Genomic DNA, 17211 nt, shown 5'->3' with positions numbered 1-17211 from the left:
TGCACTCACCCCTCCCTCTGAGCCAGGCCCCCCGACCCCCCATCCCAATGCACCCACCTCTCCCCCAGAGCCACCCCTCCCCAGCATCCCCCCATCCCAATGCACTCACCCCTCCCTCTGAGCCAGCCCCCCCGACCCCCCATCCCAATGCACTCACCCCTCCCTCTGAGCCAGCCCCCCCGATCCCCCATCCCAATGCACCCACCTCTCCCCCAGAGCCACCCCTCCCCAGCATCCCCCCATCCCAATGCACTCACCCCTCCCTCTGAGCCAGGCCCCCCGACCCCCCATCCCAATGCACCCACCTCTCCCCCAGAGCCACCCCTCCCCAGCATCCCCCCATCCCAATGCACTCACCCCTCCCTCTGAGCCAGCCCCCCCGACCCCCCATCCCAATGCACTCACCCCTCCCTCTGAGCCAGCCCCCCCGATCCCCCATCCCAATGCACCCACCTCTCCCCCAGAGCCACCCCTCCCCAGCATCCCCCCATCCCAATGCACTCACCCCTCCCTCTGAGCCAGCCCCCCCGATCCCCCATCCCAATGCACCCACCTCTCCCCCAGAGCCAGCCCCTCCCCAGCATCCCCCCATCCCAATGCACTCACCCCTCCCTCTGAGTCAGCCCCCCCGACCCCCCATCCCAATGCACTCACCCCTCCCTCTGAGCCAGCCCCCCCGATCCCCCATCCCAATGCACCCACCTCTCCCACAGAGCCACCCCTCCCCAGCATCCCCCCATCCCAATGCACTCACCCCTCCCTCTGAGCCAGGCCCCCCGACCCCCCATCCCAATGCACCCACCTCTCCCCCAGAGCCACCCCTCCCCAGCATCCCCCCATCCCAATGCACTCACCCCTCCCTCTGAGCCAGCCCCCCCGATCCCCCATCCCAATGCACCCACCTCTCCCCCAGAGCCACCCCTCCCCAGCATCCCCCCATCCCAATGCACTCACCCCTCCCTCTGAGCCAGCCCCCCCGATCCCCCATCCCAATGCACCCACCTCTCCCCCAGAGCCAGCCCCTCCCCAGCATCCCCCCATCCCAATGCACTCACCCCTCCCTCTGAGTCAGCCCCCCCGACCCCCCATCCCAATGCACTCACCCCTCCCTCTGAGCCAGCCCCCCCGATCCCCCATCCCAATGCACCCACCTCTCCCACAGAGCCACCCCTCCCCAGCATCCCCCCATCCCAATGCACTCACCCCTCCCTCTGAGCCAGGCCCCCCGACCCCCCATCCCAATGCACCCACCTCTCCCCCAGAGCCACCCCTCCCCAGCATCCCCCCATCCCAATGCACTCACCCCTCCCTCTGAGCCAGCCCCCCCGACCCCCCATCCCAATGCACTCACCCCTCCCTCTGAGCCAGGCCCCCCGACCCCCCATCCCAATGCACTCACCCCTCCCTCTGAGCCAGCCCCCCGACCCCCCATCCCAATGCACTCACCCCTCCCTCTGAGCCAGGCCCCCCGACCCCCCATCCCAATGCACTCACCCCTCCCTCTGAGCCAGGCCCCCCGACCCCCCATCCCAATGCACTCACCCCTCCCTCTGAGCCAGCCCCCCCGACCCCCCATCCCAATGCACCCACCTCTCCCCCAGAGCCACCCCTCTCCAGCATCCCCCATCCCAATGCACTCACCCCTCCCTCTGAGTCAGCCCCCCCGACCCCCCATCCCAATGCACCCACCTCTCCCCCAGAGCCAGCCCCTCCCCAGCATCCCCCCATCCCAATGCACCCACCTCTCCCCCAGAGCCACCCCTCTCCAGCATCCCCCATCCCAATGCACTCACCCCTCCCTCTGAGCCAGCCCCCCCGACCCCCCATCCCAATGCACCCACCTCTCCCCCAGAGCCACCCCTCTCCAGCATCCCCCATCCCAATGCACTCACCCCTCCCTCTGAGTCAGCCCCCCCGACCCCCCATCCCAATGCACCCACCTCTCCCCCAGAGCCAGCCCCTCCCCAGCATCCCCCCATCCCAATGCACTCACCCCTCCCTCTGAGCCAGGCCCCCCCATCTCCATGCCAATGCACTCACCCCTCCCCAGAGCAAGGCCCCCCCACTATCCCCCATCCGAAAACACTCACCCCTCCCCAGAGTAAGGCCCCCCCACTATCCCCCATCCGAAAACACTCACCCCTCCCCAGAGTAAGGCCCCCCCACTATCCCCCATCCGAAAACACTCACCCCTCCCCAGAGTAAGGCCCCCCCACTATCCCCCATCCGAAAACACTCACCCCTCCCCAGAGTAAGGCCCCCCCACTATCCCCCATCCGAAAACACTCACCCCTCCCCAGAGTAAGGCCCCCCCACTATCCCCCATCCGAAAACACTCACCCCTCCCCAGAGTAAGGCCCCCCCACTATCCCCCATCCGAAAACACTCACCCCTCCCCAGAGTAAGGCCCCCCCACTATCCCCCATCCGAAAACATTCACCCCTCCCCAGAGCAAGCCCCCCCCCACTGCTCCCCATCCCAGTGCATTCCCCCCTCCCCCAGATCCAGACCCCCCAGTGGCCCCATCCCACTGCACTCACCCCTCCCCAGATCCAGCGCGTAGAGCCCGGAGCCCGGAGCCGACTCCCGGGCTCTGTTCAAAGCATCACATGGACCAGCCTGGCTCCCCCCGGCATGGTGCCCTGGGGCAACTGCCCCCCCATCCCTCTGCTCGGATCCCCCCTTCCTCTGCTGCGAGGCACCTCTGGGCCGTTCTCCAGACACAGGTCGCCTGCTAATCTGGTCCCAGCTGCCCCCAACTCCACCCCTCCCCCCACACAAACTACCCCCCCCCTCCCCCGGGATCACCCTGCAGGCACCGAGTCTCCCTGCTCGGCAGTGACCATCCCCTGCCCGTGTCACTTCCCACCAGTACAGAGCAGCAGCCTCGCTCCCAGCTGGACCCAGCCCTGCCCCAGCCCTGCCTGTCGGTTTCACTTTCCAGCGGTTACACAACAGCAGCGTCCCTATAAATTGGACTCAGCCCTGCCCCAGCCCAGGAGCCTGGCGGGACGCAGAGCGGAGGAAGGAGTCCCAGAGGCGGCGGGAGGAGCACAGAGGTACCCTTGGCTGATTGTCCGCAATGTGGCTGCCTATGGAATGGGTGATGCTGAAGATCTGCCCCTGAAAATGCTCCTGCTGTGACAGATCTCGCCTCCCTCTCTCTGCCTGTCTCTTCTCACTCTCCCTCCCTGCCTGTCTCTCTCCACTGCGGGGCTTTATGGAAAAAGGTTCACACATTTTTCGGAAGAGGCTTTTCCAAAATTTGGTCCATCTACACTGAGCCAAATTTTAGACCCCCCCCCCCTTCTCTTTTGGAAGAGCCCTCATGGGAGGAGGAAGACAGGGCTTCGAAAGAGCGCGTCTGCTCGGCCACAGAGAAGAGAATCTCGTGCTAGGCTGGAAGCTCGGCAAGACATTTAGCGTCTTCAGCAGGGCCGGCTTTAGGCCCATTCGGCCGATTCCCCGGGATGGGGCCCTGCGCCTAAGGGGGCCCCGCTCCTGGGTGCGCGATGCAAGTGCAGTGCTCCCCCCCCCTGGGTGTGGGATGCATGTGCAGTGCTCCCCCCCCCGGCGTGCGATGCATGTGCAGTGCTCCCCCCCCCCTGGGTGTGGGATGCATGTGCAGTGCTCCCCCCCCGGCGTGCGATGCATGTGCAGTGCTCCCCCCCCCGGGCGCACGATGCATGTGCAGTGCTCCCCCCTGGGCGTGGGATGCATGTGCAGTGCTCCCCCCCCCGGGCGTGCGATGCATGTGCAGTGCTCCCCCCCCCGGGCGCGCGATGCATGTGCAGTGCTCCCCCCTGGGCGTGGGATGCATGTGCAGTGCTCCCCCCCCGGGCGTGCGATGCATGTGCAGTGCTCCCCCCCGGGCGTGCGATGCATGTGCAGTGCTCCCCCCCCCGGGCGCGCGATGCATGTGCAGTGCTCCCCCCCCGGGCGTGCGATGCATGTGCAGTGCTCCCCCCCCGGGCGTGCGATGCATGTGCAGTGCTCCCCCCCCGGGCGTGCGATGCATGTGCAGTGCTCCCCCCCCGGGCGTGCGATGCATGTGCAGTGCTCCCCCCCGGGCGTGCGATGCATGTGCAGTGCTCCCCCCCGGCGTGCGATGCATGTGCAGTGCTCCCCCCCGGGCGTGCGATGCATGTGCAGTGCTCCCCCCCCGGGCGTGCGATGCATGTGCAGTGCTCCCCCCCTGGGCGTGCGATGCATGTGCAGTGCTCCCCCCGGGCGTGCGATGCATGTGCAGTGCTCCCCCCCCGGCGTGCGATGCATGTGCAGTGCTCCCCCCCGGGCGTGCGATGCATGTGCAGTGCTCCCCCCCGGGCGCGTGATGCATGTGCAGTGCTCCCCCCCCTGGGCGCGTGATGCATGTGCAGTGCTCCCCCCCCTGGGTGCGTGATGCATGTGCAGTGCTCCCCCCCAGGCGCGCGATGCATGTGCAGTGCTCCCCCCCCAGGCGCGCGATGCATGTGCAGTGCTCCCCCCCGGGCACGTGATGCATGTGCAGTGCTCCCCCCCCGGGCACGCGATGCATGTGCAGTGCTCCCCCCCCTGGGCGCGTGATGCATGTGCAGTGCTCCCCCCCGGGCACGTGATGCATGTGCAGTGCTCCCCCCCCGGGCACGCGATGCATGTGCAGTGCTGCCCCCTGGGCACGCGACGCACGTGCATGTCCCCGGGCACACGGCGCATGCGGGGCCCCGCCCCCAGAATCAGGCCCCGCGCTTCTTAAATCCAACCCTGGTCTTCAGCATCACACTGGGGAGGATGCTCCTTCCCAAGAGATACGGTCCACAGGAGCTCGGGGCTGTTAGTTCCCTCCCTGCTGATAACAACGGCTGGTCAGACCAGTACGTGCCAAGTGAATTAGGAACCTGTGATGTTCACGTGGGTGTCTGACTCCCGACTTGTGCACGTGCCTTTGTTGTTTGTGAACTGCTCCAAATTCCCAGCATGAAACACTTTCTGGCAGGGGCGCGTCTGCGCCTCTTCCCCGTGAGCGTTTCTCGTCCCAGTCGGTCCCGCGTGCGGCGCGTGTGAGCGAGCGCCCAGTGAGCGGCTGTGAGTTGTGAACTTTTAAATAAATAACCCAGAGTTGTCTGGCTGGGTGCCGGGGGGAGGGAACTCCAGCTGAAGTTTGGGGCTTTTATTCACAGCTCTGAAGAGCTCCGGAGCTGGTTATCTGGCGTCCAGCCGCTGAGCTGTGGTGACCAGGAATCAGGTCAGAGCGGCTGAATTGATTCTAAGAGCTGAAAACTCCTTGCTGCTGCTCTGGTGTCATTTGGTATCTGAAAGGGTGTCACAGGGAGGAGGGAGAAAACTTGTTCCCCTTGGCCTCTGAGGACAGAACAAGAAGCAATGGGCTTAAACTGCAGCAAGGGAGGTTTAGGTTGGACATTAGGAAAACGTTCCTGCCTGTCAGGGTGGTCAAACACTGGAATAAGTTGCCCAGGGAGGTTGTGGAATCTCCATCCCTGGAGCTATTGAAGCGCAGGTTGGACAGACACGTGTCCGGGATGGTCTAGACAGTGCTGGGCCCTGCCGTGAGGGCTGGGACTGGACGCGATGACTCTCGAGGTCCCTTCCGGTTCTAGGGCCCTAGGGTTCTAGGATTTGTGCCAAAGGAGCGCTCAGCCCGGCTCACAGGTCCCGTCGCCTCCCGCTGGCCCAGACAGGCTCAGTTTCAGAGCAGGGGTGTGAAGGAGCAGTCGCGCAGTCGACTCACCAATAGGTAGGAGTTTGTCGCGTAGCACCGTCGAGTACTGGATCGCCCCCCCCCCACCGCTCTGCACTCTTAAAGGGACAGAGGAGCTGGCACGCAGACACTGGCTCAGTCTACCCACCCCCGCCCGGTCTCAGGACACCCCTCGCCCCCCCGCTGCCCCTCCGCTTTCTTAAAGGGACAGAGCAGCCAGTCCCACGGGTCTCAGCACGAGCCTCCCCCTGCTGCTCTGCATTAGGGGCGGGGCGCCTGTGTGTAAAGCTGCTGGCTCAGTCCTGGTTGCCCTCTGGTAGCATCCCAGCCTGGCAGCCACGGGCAGCCGCTCTGCTCCACCGGCAGAGAAGCCTTCCGTTCCAGGCAGCCCCAGCTGGGCCGTCGGGGGCTGGGGGAGCCTGGAGGCGAGAGCTGCAGCTGTGCTAAGGCAGCGGGTGGAGGACAGGCCCCTCCATTCCAGCCCCGGGTGGGGGGTGGCTGGGAGAGACAGAAAGTCTGGTCCCCAGTGCACTGGGCAGCATGAGCAGGGGGAGGGATCCCCTTGGCGCCCCAGAGGGCTGGGGGAGGGGGCGAGGAGAGGCAAGTTCTGGCCGGACAGGAACGCCAGTCCTGCCAACCAATCCAGGAGGATGAGGCCACTTCTAGCAGCTGATCTGGAGGGGTGAATTCCAAGAGAGCAGAAGCTGCTTTTGTAGTTGGCGAGCCAGTCACAGTCGGTGTTTAATCCTGAGCGGATGGTGTCAAACTTGCAGATGAACTGGAGCTCAGCAGCTTCTCTTTGAAGTCTGGTCCTGAAGATTTCTTGCTGCAGGATGGCTCCCTTGAGATCTGCAATTGCGTGTCCAGGGAGATTGACGTGTTCTCCTGCAGGTTTTTGTATGTTGCTGTTCCTAACCCTCCGACTGAGGCCTAACTAGCGCAGAGTGGAGTGGAAGAATGACTTCTCGTGTCTTGCTCACAACCATCACCCTTCCACTCCCTCCTTTAACTGCACTTCTCCCAGCCGTCCTTCCCGGGCTGAGCTCCCTAACGAGCTGATGCCGCAGCCACAGGGCCGGTACCTCCCACTCAGAGCTCTGTTCACACTGGCCAGTGGGACCCCGGCGTCTCACAGTCGTGACAGTGACGCACCCAGGAGCGAACCCAGCCCTGTGGCCGGGCTCTACAAGGGCGAGTTCCCGCTGGGAATCAGGTTCTGAGCCCTGCGCACGATGCCCTGAGTGTGACACAGACCCACACTCACACCCCACACGGCCGGTGGGATGAACCCAACACCCTCGTCACAGAGGGGTGGAGCCCACAGCCAGGGGAGGGATTGGACCCTGTCCCAGGAGGGCGTGGGTGTGACGTGAGTTATTTCTTGCAGGCCGACACTGAGGGAAGCGTCTGGACGTTGCCATGCCTGCGTCAGGAGACACGATTGCGATGCCGGCGCTGGGCCGCCCTTTCCAGCTGGGGATGCTGTACGACTGCCGCAAGGACTCCCTCATCCCAGGTAACCCCAGGGCAGCCCTGAGCTCCGGAGGGAAAGGAGGGAGGGGCAGTGGTGGAAAAAGTATCCAAAAGTTACTTGAGTAAAAGTGCAAAAGTCTCACATCTTAAGTGCACTCACGTATCCAGAAGTAAAAAGTAGCCTTATGTTATGGAAATCTATTGTTAATTATCTGAGTTATGATAGGGCACCATTATTGTGTGTGTGTGTGTGTGTGTGTGTGTGTGTGTTAAATATACACATTTATATTTCAAATCTGGAATTTAAATGTAGTCACCGCCTACAGCTACAAAGGTGAAAAGTGACCAGATTAAATACAGGAGTCAGATTACAGAAATGTATTTATTTTGTCCATGTTCCCAAGCGTGCATTTTTAGCCTTGTAAATGATTCATTCCAAAAACATTTGTTCAGCCTTCCAAGCAGTTGATTCTTAAAATGATCAGAGTCCAGCCTTGTTCTCCCCGGACAAAATATGAGTCCAGCAACATGGAAGAGTCTCCCGCAGGCAGCTGGGACAGGCAGAGGTGGGTTGGGCCTGATGGCCACCTCCCTGACTGTATGAAAGGACCACCGCAGATCACTGGTGTCTGCTGAGCAGGTTACATACCCTTCAATCTGCCTTGCAGTTTCATTTGTGCAGGAGGACTTCACTGAAGCAAGGAATCCTCTTCATCAGAGGAGCCATTCTGCTGCCCAAGTGGGCCGAGTAAGGGCTCCGTCCGTTGTCTGATGTTGTCAGGACCTGTAGTGGAAAACAAATGATTATAAAATATAAAAACGGGGGGTCGTTAGGATGTTAGAGAAGAAGCGTAACGTACGTAGTTAACTAACCCCCACCCCACACAGGGCACTACACAAGCCACATAAAGCCAGTATCAGAAACTGAACCAGACAGCTGAAGAAAAGAGAATTTCACACACGTCCACATGCTTCTTTGCAATGGCGGCACGTTGATGTCTGTTGCCATTTCCACGGTCTTCGGTGAACAAAGACATCCAAGGCGAACTGAAGAGCCTGTAAAATCTTTCCATTCAAAAAGAGCCTTAAGGGACGGCCGGGGGGAAGCGCCCTGGTGTCCCCCGTCTTACGTATAAAACAGCCGTTGACGAAGAAGATGTTCCTTCTGGAAAACTAGATCGGGGGAGGAACCTTTTTTGTGTTCGGTGCCGCTGATCTACAGAAGATCAGTGGGGGGGGGGGGGGCACACAAGTGAGAGGCACCCGCCAACCCCCCGGCTTTCACTGATACAGCCCCCAACTGAGATACCTCACTTCCCTGGTACTCCCATCCCACGGCGGGGAGCGGGGGCGAGGAGGCAGGGAGGACCAAGCTTCAGGGCTTCCTTTAGGCCAGATTAACTCTTTTGGGGTCCCAGGGTTAGTAGATTTCATAATGCCCCCCCCCCCCGGCTCTGGGATGAGGCCAAAACGAGGGGTCCAGGTCCTAGAGACTGAAAACATCACGTGTTCCCGATGAGATGGATCCACCCACTGCCCCCATGGGAGGGGCTATTTCCTCCAGTCCTTTTCTCGGGGCGCCTGCCCCCAGGCAACCCCGCCCACCAGCCAATGACGTCTCAACCTCCCCCCTCATAACGCTCCCCCGGCCCAGTACTGAGTCTTCTGAGACTGCCCATGTCAGACACCCCAAGGGAGTGGACAGAACAGGCAGCCCTCACCTGATCCCTCCCCCCCCGGCTTCTGGCAAATGGGTGCAGGAGCAGGGGTTGGACCCCCACTACTGAGGCCAGTAGCCACCGACAGACCCGTCCTCCTGGCCGCTTGAAATTCTCTTGCTCCCAGTTCTGCTCTAAGGCACAAAGGTGACTGATGGGGAGGGGGTCGAGGGGAGGCACCGGCCACAGGACTGTCCCTGCACGTGACTTCCCCTCGCGCCACCCCTAGCCCGGGGGGAGGGGTGTCTCTAGGTGGGTGTGGGGCCTGGAACAACCCCTCCTGCCCCGGGACCTGCCTCTTTCCACCCACCCCACCCACCTCCGACGCTTCCCCCAGCGTTGGCTGGCAGCCAAGACTTTGGGATCCTTGTTTAAAAATCTTTTTAAGACATGAGAGGGTGTCCGAGGGGTTTTGCTCGTGAGGTTCCTGCCGGCTGGATCGGCAGCTGCAGCGCTCGGTGGGGCTGGTGTGTGGCCTGTTTGGGAAGGTCTCCAGTCTGGGGTGGCAGGGAGCAGGGTCCTTGGCCCAGGGCGCTTAGTTTCCTGCCCCCACAAGGTAGTGGAGCCCAGTGGGCTGGCAGAGGGCGGTGGGGGGGGGGGTGACACGGCGAGGGCAGGGGAAGGGCCAACCCCTGTGGGGACTCTGCACCAAGCCCAGCAGCCACCCGCCAGCTCGCCTTGCAGGGACAGGGCGGGAGCTGGCGGAGCGGGACTGGGTGGGGAGCCAGTGGGGCACAATAGGACGAGGTGAGAGTCATCTGGGTGGTGCGGGATGGGGCTGGGAGCTGGCAGGATGAGGCAGGATGGGGCGGGGGCCGTCGCAGTGCTGGGAGGCAGCAGACCAGAGCAGATCCGGAAGCAGCTGGGAGCTGGTTTGGCAGAGGGGGACGGGGATGGAAGCAGGACGGGTGGGGCAGGATGGGGTAACGCTGTTTCCTGACACCACCAGTGCCTGTTGGGGAGCCCCGACCTCTGGTGCTGGTGCCAGGGCTCCCCTGGGCTACACTGCTTGGGGGGGGGGGAGGATTGGGGGGAAGAGGTGGGGGGGACAGGCAGGAGAAGAGCTGCAGCAGGAAGAGGTGGGGACAGGAAGGTGCAGGGATACTCCGCTGGACCCTCTCCAATGCGTCCACATCCTTCCTGTAGTGGGGGCCCAGAACTGGGCACAATACTCCAGATGTGGCCTCACCAGAGCCCAATAAAGGGGAATAATCACTTCTCTGGATCTGCTGGCAATGCTCCTCCTAATGCACCTAATATCCCTGCCTCAGCTCCCTCAGTTGTTCTGCCTGATCATTGCACATGGGCTAGAGGGGCCAGATTTTTAAAGGGATGCAACCTGTGGAACTCCTTGCTAGAGGATGTTGTGAAGACCAGGACTTTAATCAGATTTAAAAAAGAGCTAGATACATTCACGGAGGTTAGGTCCATCAATGGCTATTAGCCAGGATGAGCAAAATGGTGTCCTTCGCCTCTGTTTGTCAGAAACTGGGAACGGATGACTGGAGAGGGATCACTTGATGACTCCCTGTTATGTTCACTCTGTTCACAGATACTCAGTGTTGGCCAGTGTCGGCAGACGGGACACTGGGCTAGTTGGACCTTCGGTCAGATCCAGCCTGGCCGTTCTTACAAGTGCAGGTGCATGTAACAATCTCATTATCAGCTGTTGAAACTGCTCTAGGTGTAGTGACCTAATGCAATAATGTCCTTTTCATCGCTTTTATTCTCACACCGACACTAGGACTGAAGCCTGTTCCCAGATCCGACTCTTTGTTCAGGGACACTCAGCTCCTATTGCAATGTTAGAATGTTAGAAAACACCTGGCAGTTACAGAACAGGAAGGTCTCTTACCCTCTCTGCCACTGACCATGTGTCCGTCTCTCCTGTTCTAGGCATCACTTTATGGGACCTGGAGACACTTCAACAGCATGTAGACACAAAGCCACAGTCCAAGACTGAATTTCAGATTGTTGCGTCTGACACCACTGAGGACAAGGCCTCTGCCCTGAATGTCAAAGCCTCGCTGAAGGCCAGTTTCCTGTCTGGCCTGGTGGAAGTGAGCGGCTCCGCAGAGTATTTAAATGATAGCAAGACATCAAAGCATCAAGCCCGCGTTTCTCTCCAGTACTCAACTACGACACAGTTTAAGCAGCTGACTATGAACCATTTAGGACGCCACAATATTTCTTACCCTGATGTGTTTGACCAAGGCACGGCCACCCACGTGGTCACGGCTGTGCTGTACGGGGCGCAGGCGATTTTTGTCTTCGATCAGGATGTTTCTTCATCTGAGAATGTACAAGATGTAAAGGGAAAACTCCATGTTATAATTAAAAAGATACCCCAGGTTTCCATCGAAGGGGAAGGAGCTCTCAAAATGGATGACAAGGAACAAAAACAAGCTGAACAACTTAGTTGTAAGTTCTATGGTGATTTTGCTCTTGAGAACAATCCAGTTACTTTCCAAAATGCCATGAAAATATACTCCACCCTCCCAGCGCGGCTGGGTGAGAACGGGGAGAAGGCCGTACCGGTGAGAGTCTGGCTGTACCCGCTGACCAAGCTGGATTCCAAAGCTGCTCAGATGGTGCGTGAGATCAGTACAATGCTGATCTTCGATGTTCAAATGGCCCTGGAACAGCTGACAGAACTGGACATGCAATGCAACGACTTGGTGAAGAACCCGATTGCCAGAACCTTCCCTGAAATGCAGAGGAAAGTCCAACAATTCAAAGTTCTGTGCATGCAACACAGACAGATTTTCCAGAAAGAGTTGGCAGGACTCTTACCCTCCATCCGTGGAGGAGGGAAAGAAGAAAGGACCTTGGTGGACATGCTGTCATGCAAAAACCAGTCACCGTTCAACACTCAGAAACTCAACGAATTTCTAAATAGAAAGGAGCAAGAAATGAAGTATGTCAATTCCTATCTTTCTCTCCTAAAGGATGTGGAAGTGGTGTCCACTCAGAACAAACTGGATGAAATAGTTCTGGATCCCGTGAATGGCTTTGTCGTAGCCTTTGTGTTCACTTCGCTACATGAAGAGGAACCGTATTTCTCTGATTTGAGGCTCTGTCTTCAGACCCAGTTTATGAAGAACGCCCAAGATCCCGAATCAGCCAGTTCTGCCAGTGAGAATCCCAAACTGTGGTTTGAGGACAAAAAGAGGAACCAAAATGCCCGAACAGCTGCAAAATCTGTTTCAGACTTTGCTCGTGTGAATAAATCTAACGGGAAGACGCGGTTCATTGTGGTCTCTGTTCCAGACAAGGCCAATCCAGGCGCTTCCATTTACCTGTATGAGGATGGAGAGCTGCTCAGCACCAACTTCCAGCCTCCATCAAAGCCTCTTCCTCTCCTGATTGGTGCAGTCAGACATGACCGTGTGCAGCTCACGCTGAAACCGGCAGCCTATGGCAGGGCTGAGATATGCGGCTACCGGGCAGAGTACAGACTTGTCGGGCAGGAGAACTGGGTGGCTGTGAATGTCAGTAACACACAAGAGACACTCACAGTAACAGGGCTCCGTCCAAACACCCAGTACCAGTTCCGATACGCGGCCGTGAGCAAACCAGGGCTCAGCGAGAGCAGCGACGTGAGCGACATGGTGAAGACGCTTCCTCCTACCAGCCCTCCTGGGAAACCTGCAGCAGCAACTGTGGAATTATCGGCCATCACCCTGAGCTGGGAGAGTCCATGTGCCACTGGAGATGGAGTCAGTATAAGCGAGTACAAGGTGCAATACAGAGAGGAGGCTGGAGAAGCCAAATGGCTGGAGCGAAAGACGGGAGAGAGAACTGAGTCCTGCACCATTGATGGACTGAGGCCTGGGATGCCCTACAGATTCCGAGTGTCGGCCGTGTGCGCGGACGGGGCTGAGAGTGATCCCAGTGAAGAGACGCTGATTTTAACACCCAAGAGGAAAGAATCAAAGAAGCAGCCACCTCACTCCCCTAAGGAAAGCCCTGTGCCAAGAGAAGAGCAACCCACAACATCACCCACAGAATCTCAGACAATAACGCAACGTTTTGTGAAACAAGAGTCTCTGCTAGCACGAGGCCCCCCCGCAGTTTATACCCTTCCATTAGAGAAGACAAGACTAGGTCCTACTGCATCTTACACAAAGTACAGGCTGGGGAGGGAGACCCTGAAGATCCCTAACAAAGTGATTATGGTGATGGGAGCAACCGGGTCGGGGAAAACGACTCTCATCAACGGGATGGTCAACTACGTCCTGGGTGTGCAATGGAAGGATGAATTCAGGTTCCAGCTCATCCATGAAATAACAAACAGAAGCCAGGCCCAGAGCCAGACATCTGAGGTGACGGCCTATGAAGTTAATCACACAGAGGGCTTCCAAGTCCCCTACTCTCTGACTATAATAGACACGCCGGGATTTGGTGACACCAGAGGGATAGATCATGACAAAGAGATAATAAGGAAAGTCCGAGAGTTCTTCTCCACCCCCGGGGCCATTGATCACATCGACGCCGTCTGCTTTGTGGTTCAGGCCTCACTAGCTCGTCTGACCCACGCCCAGAGGTACGTGTTTGACTCGGTGCTCTCCATTTTCGGGAAGGACATAAAAGACAACATCCTAATCCTGGTCACCTTCGCCGATGGGCAGGCCCCCCCTGTGCTAGAGGCCATTAAAACAGCTGATGTCCCTTGTGCTAAGGATGCTCAGGACAACCCTGTGTATTTCAAATTCAATAATTCCGTCCTCTTTGCCTGTAATGCTGCAGCTGACGAGGGCAGTTGTAATTTTGATGAAATGTTCTGGAGAATGGGAGCCATGAGCATGCAGACATTTTTGGGGGCATTATTGAAATTGGAAACCAGGAGTCTGACGTTAACACAGGAGGTTCTCAGGGAGCGGAAGGAGCTGGAGGTGGCTGTGGAAGGGCTGCAGCCCCAAATCAAAGCCGGCCTGGTGAAGCTGGAAGAACTGCGCAAGACACAGGAAGCTCTGGAGCAGCATAAGGATGAAATGGAGGCCAATAGAGACTTTGAGTATGAGGTGGAGAAAACAGTGGCAGTGAAAATAGACATCGCTGGGACAGGGAACTACCTAACCAACTGCCAGCAGTGTCACTATACGTGTCACTATCCCTGTGCAATCGCTAATGATGCTGGCAAGCGCTGGTGCACAGCTATGGACAGGAACACGGGATATTGCCGGGTGTGCCCTGGGAAATGTGTCTGGAATGTTCATTTCAATCAAACGTACAAGTGGGAATACACAGTGGTGAAAGAGAAACAGACCTATGCACAACTGAAGGAGAAGTACGAGAAGGCGTCTGGGGAGGTGCTGTCCACACAGAGCATGGTTGAGAAGTTGTCTCAGGAATACGCTGCAGTGGAAGGGACATTAATGGATCTTATTGAAAAATCATCTCGCAGCCTCCAACGTCTGCAGGAAATCGCTCTGAAACCGAACCCACTGTCCACTCCGGAATACATTGACCTGCTGATCATGTCGGAGCGACAGGAACTGAAGCCTGGGTACCAGGAAAGAATAAAATCCCTGAAGGACGTGAGGGAAATGGCAGAGATAATGATGAAGATTGCCAATAAGGAGCCCCTGTTGCCAGTCGAACGGAGTTTGTACAAGAGGCTTGAAGAAACAAAGGCTGCATTCAAAAAACGTGTGAAAGGATCAGTAGATCTGATTAAAAGCTGGTTTCAGTAAAAACTGGCTGCAGCTCCCCATGCAAAAGAAACAGCCGGCTTCACAAATCATGCAGCTTAGCCCAGAATCAGGACTGGCCTCCTGTGGTCTGTGTAGCATTTTCCTCTAAGATCCACTGAAATCGCACTGAGGACAGTGTGCTCATCCCTGCCCAGCTGCTCAGGTTCGTTATTTGCTTTGCTGGGTGATCGGACCATCCCTGCTGGGACTGAGTTACCAAGCTGGGGGAAATGGTGTTTCTTATGAACAAATTCTACTGCCTCTCTGCTAGCTTGTTATCCCGGGACAGCTTGTAATTAGTAACATGAAATAAGGGATGAGGGATCTTTCGGAAAAGGCTTTATTTTTCGAAAGATCAGCGTCTAGACTGCCGCTTTTCTCCAACAAAGCTCCGTGCCGAAAAAAGAGGCAGCCATTTTTATGCTAATGAAGCACGGGAGATTTAAATCCCCGCTTCATTAGCAATTGGGATAAGTCTAATTTACATCCTTTTCCAAAAAAGGGATGTAGTCCAGACGTAGCCCCAGCTATATCCATGCCCCAGATGGCCCCGGGCCTAGCACACCGGTGCGGGGTCTTAGAACCCAATCTCACCTTCCCCGAACAAGTTCTGTCCGGTCCCAAGAAACCAGCCACAGATCCCCGATTAATTTACCCTCTGGATCTTACCCACAAATCATGCTGAGCTAATCCTTTAGGATCTACCATCTAAGGCTACATCTAGACAGGCATGATTTTCCACAAATGCTTTTAATGGCTTAAAAGTCTTCAGTGTACATCCTAGGTCAGGATGGGTCCACAGTTCTTTCCAGCTCCTCGATTCCTGAACTCTTGCCTTTGGGATGAAGAGGTGAGCTGAGCACAAAATGGAGTCGGCCACATGGCCTATTTATATCCCCTCCCCTGGTTTCTTCCAAGCTAGGGACAGTCACATGGTCAGTGGCGAGGCTTGTCTTTGGCCTTCAGAGGTCCATTGTTCTTGGGAGCTTTGCTCATTAGCATGTCTGTGGGCCGAGCATTCCTTGTCTATTGCTCAGCCACAAACAGAGAAGTTTCCAGTATTGACACAGAATAAATATTAATAATTCCACACCCGGATACTATACAAGTCTATGAATAGCATATACAGAACCAGTAGAAGGAAAGCTTTCCTTTGACACCTTACACGGCCCCCTTTGCATCAACTTTTGGGGCAAACACCCCCCCCATGGGCAGCTGTGGCAGCTGGCACCCCAGGCGGAAGGCGCGATCGGTGCCCCCGCCTGCACGGCCATCAATAACCATGACGTCATCATCGGGTGTCCGGGCCGGCGGCGCCCTAGGTGACCACCGAGTCTGCCTAGGCTCACGGGCTGCCTCTGGACACGTGTAATCGCCCCTGTAACCAGACAAGCTTTATTCTGTGTCCTTGTGTGCTCTTGTATGCCGTGGTTTTACTCACCCGTATAGCCCTTGTTTTATAGATCAATAAAAGCAGATTTGATGTGAATCAGGCATTTGTGTCTGTTTTCCAGACCTCACTCTAACACCAAGGCTATGCCTATACCACAGGCTTCTTGCGGAAGAGATCTTCTTGCACAAGAGCATGTCCACACTCAAAAGTGCACTGAAAAAGGGATGTGCTTTTGCACAAGAGAGCATCCAGGTGGACACCAGACATGTCCTCCTCTGCCACCGGGGCTAATGGTCCTCACATGGGCCTTTTAAACAACATTTCTGGAAAGAAGATCTCCCCGTGTGCCCTTTCCAGTCAGCCCCGCCCCACAGCCCCGGCCGTAGGTATGTGCCGACCAGCTGAGGCGGCTGCTGGGGCTGCCCTGCCTGCTCACGCGCCTGACACAGCAGAGAGCATCAGCCCCATTTCTCCTCCCATGCCAGCTCCAGGCAGCTGTGGCAGAGCTGAATCCCCTTCCTCCCCTCCCCCTGCCTTTGCGCACCATCCGGACGCAGTGCAGAACCTTGTGAGCAGGGGAGTGGAGGAGGCACAGAAGCGGGGAGGTAGGTGGGATAAAGACTTGGGGGTGTGTGGGGGGGAGAGTCTCTCATTACAGGCAAGAAGGTGCCAGCCTGGGGAGTGCCCTGGAGTACCACGGGTTCAGGGACAGGGGCTGAGGTGCTCCAGGCTCTACATCCTGGAGCACCGGGATCCCTGGGCAGGATGGCTGCAAGTTACAGAAGACGATCCCCTGAGCTCCTAGCCCAGCCCCGGGGCAGCCCAGTGCAGCCGTAAAGCCGTGAACACTTCCATCCTCCGGCTCCATGAGGTATCGCGCATGGACCTGCAGATCCCGCAGCCCAGCCTTTGGGCCGTCTGGCGCAGGCTCCTCCTAAGCAGCCCCCGGCCCTTCCCTCCCCACTCCTAGCCACCCAGACTCCATAGCTCATTCCCAGGCATTTTCCCGGGCTCCCAGCTCCTGAGAGCCTAGGGGAAGGGGGGAAAGATGCTTCTCACACTGTTCCCACCCCCAGCAAAATCTTGCAGCTCTGATTGGATGGTTTCCAGCCAATAGGAGCTACATGGAATCCTAGAATCCCAGGGCTGGCAGAGCCCTCAGGAATCATCAAGTCCAGCCCCTGCCCAAGGCAGGACCAACCCAACTCAATCAGCCCATCCAGGGCTTTGTCA

At 57.9% G+C, this 17211-nt stretch overlaps 1 protein-coding gene across 4 annotated transcripts; it reads left to right on the top strand.

The window, feature by feature from the left end:
• The first annotated feature begins 2917 nt into the window (after positions 1-2917).
• LOC142825178 (uncharacterized) lies at positions 2918-16544 on the top strand. Of its 4 annotated transcripts, XM_075916946.1 has the most exons (5): positions 2918-3059; positions 5606-5734; positions 6472-6595; positions 7086-7214; positions 10786-16544. In XM_075916946.1, the coding sequence occupies exons 4-5, from the start codon at positions 7118-7120 to the stop codon at positions 14583-14585; spliced, it is 3897 nt and encodes a 1298-aa protein (XP_075773061.1). In that variant the 5' UTR covers positions 2918-3059; positions 5606-5734; positions 6472-6595; positions 7086-7117; the 3' UTR covers positions 14586-16544. The 4 variants fall into 4 exon arrangements, with proteins under 4 accessions (XP_075773061.1, XP_075773062.1, XP_075773064.1 ...); XM_075916947.1 differs by lacking the exon at positions 5606-5734; XM_075916949.1 differs by lacking the exon at positions 6472-6595.
• The last annotated feature ends 667 nt before the right edge of the window (positions 16545-17211 follow it).

The sequence above is a fragment of the Pelodiscus sinensis genome, unplaced genomic scaffold, assembly GCF_049634645.1.
Source record: "Pelodiscus sinensis isolate JC-2024 unplaced genomic scaffold, ASM4963464v1 ctg40, whole genome shotgun sequence".
NCBI lineage: Eukaryota > Metazoa > Chordata > Testudines > Trionychidae > Pelodiscus > Pelodiscus sinensis.
The sequence above is the reverse complement of the archived record's forward strand: the minus strand, read 5'-3'. Positions and strand labels throughout refer to the sequence as shown.

Coding starts and splice junctions, on each gene's coding strand:
- LOC142825178 (XM_075916948.1), top strand. CDS start 7,118: ATGCCTGCGTCAGGAGACACGATTGCGATGCCGGCGCTGGGCCGCCCT. Junction 7,215..10,785: donor CAAGGACTCCCTCATCCCAG/GTAACCCCAGGG, acceptor CTCCTGTTCTAG/GCATCACTTTATGGGACCTG.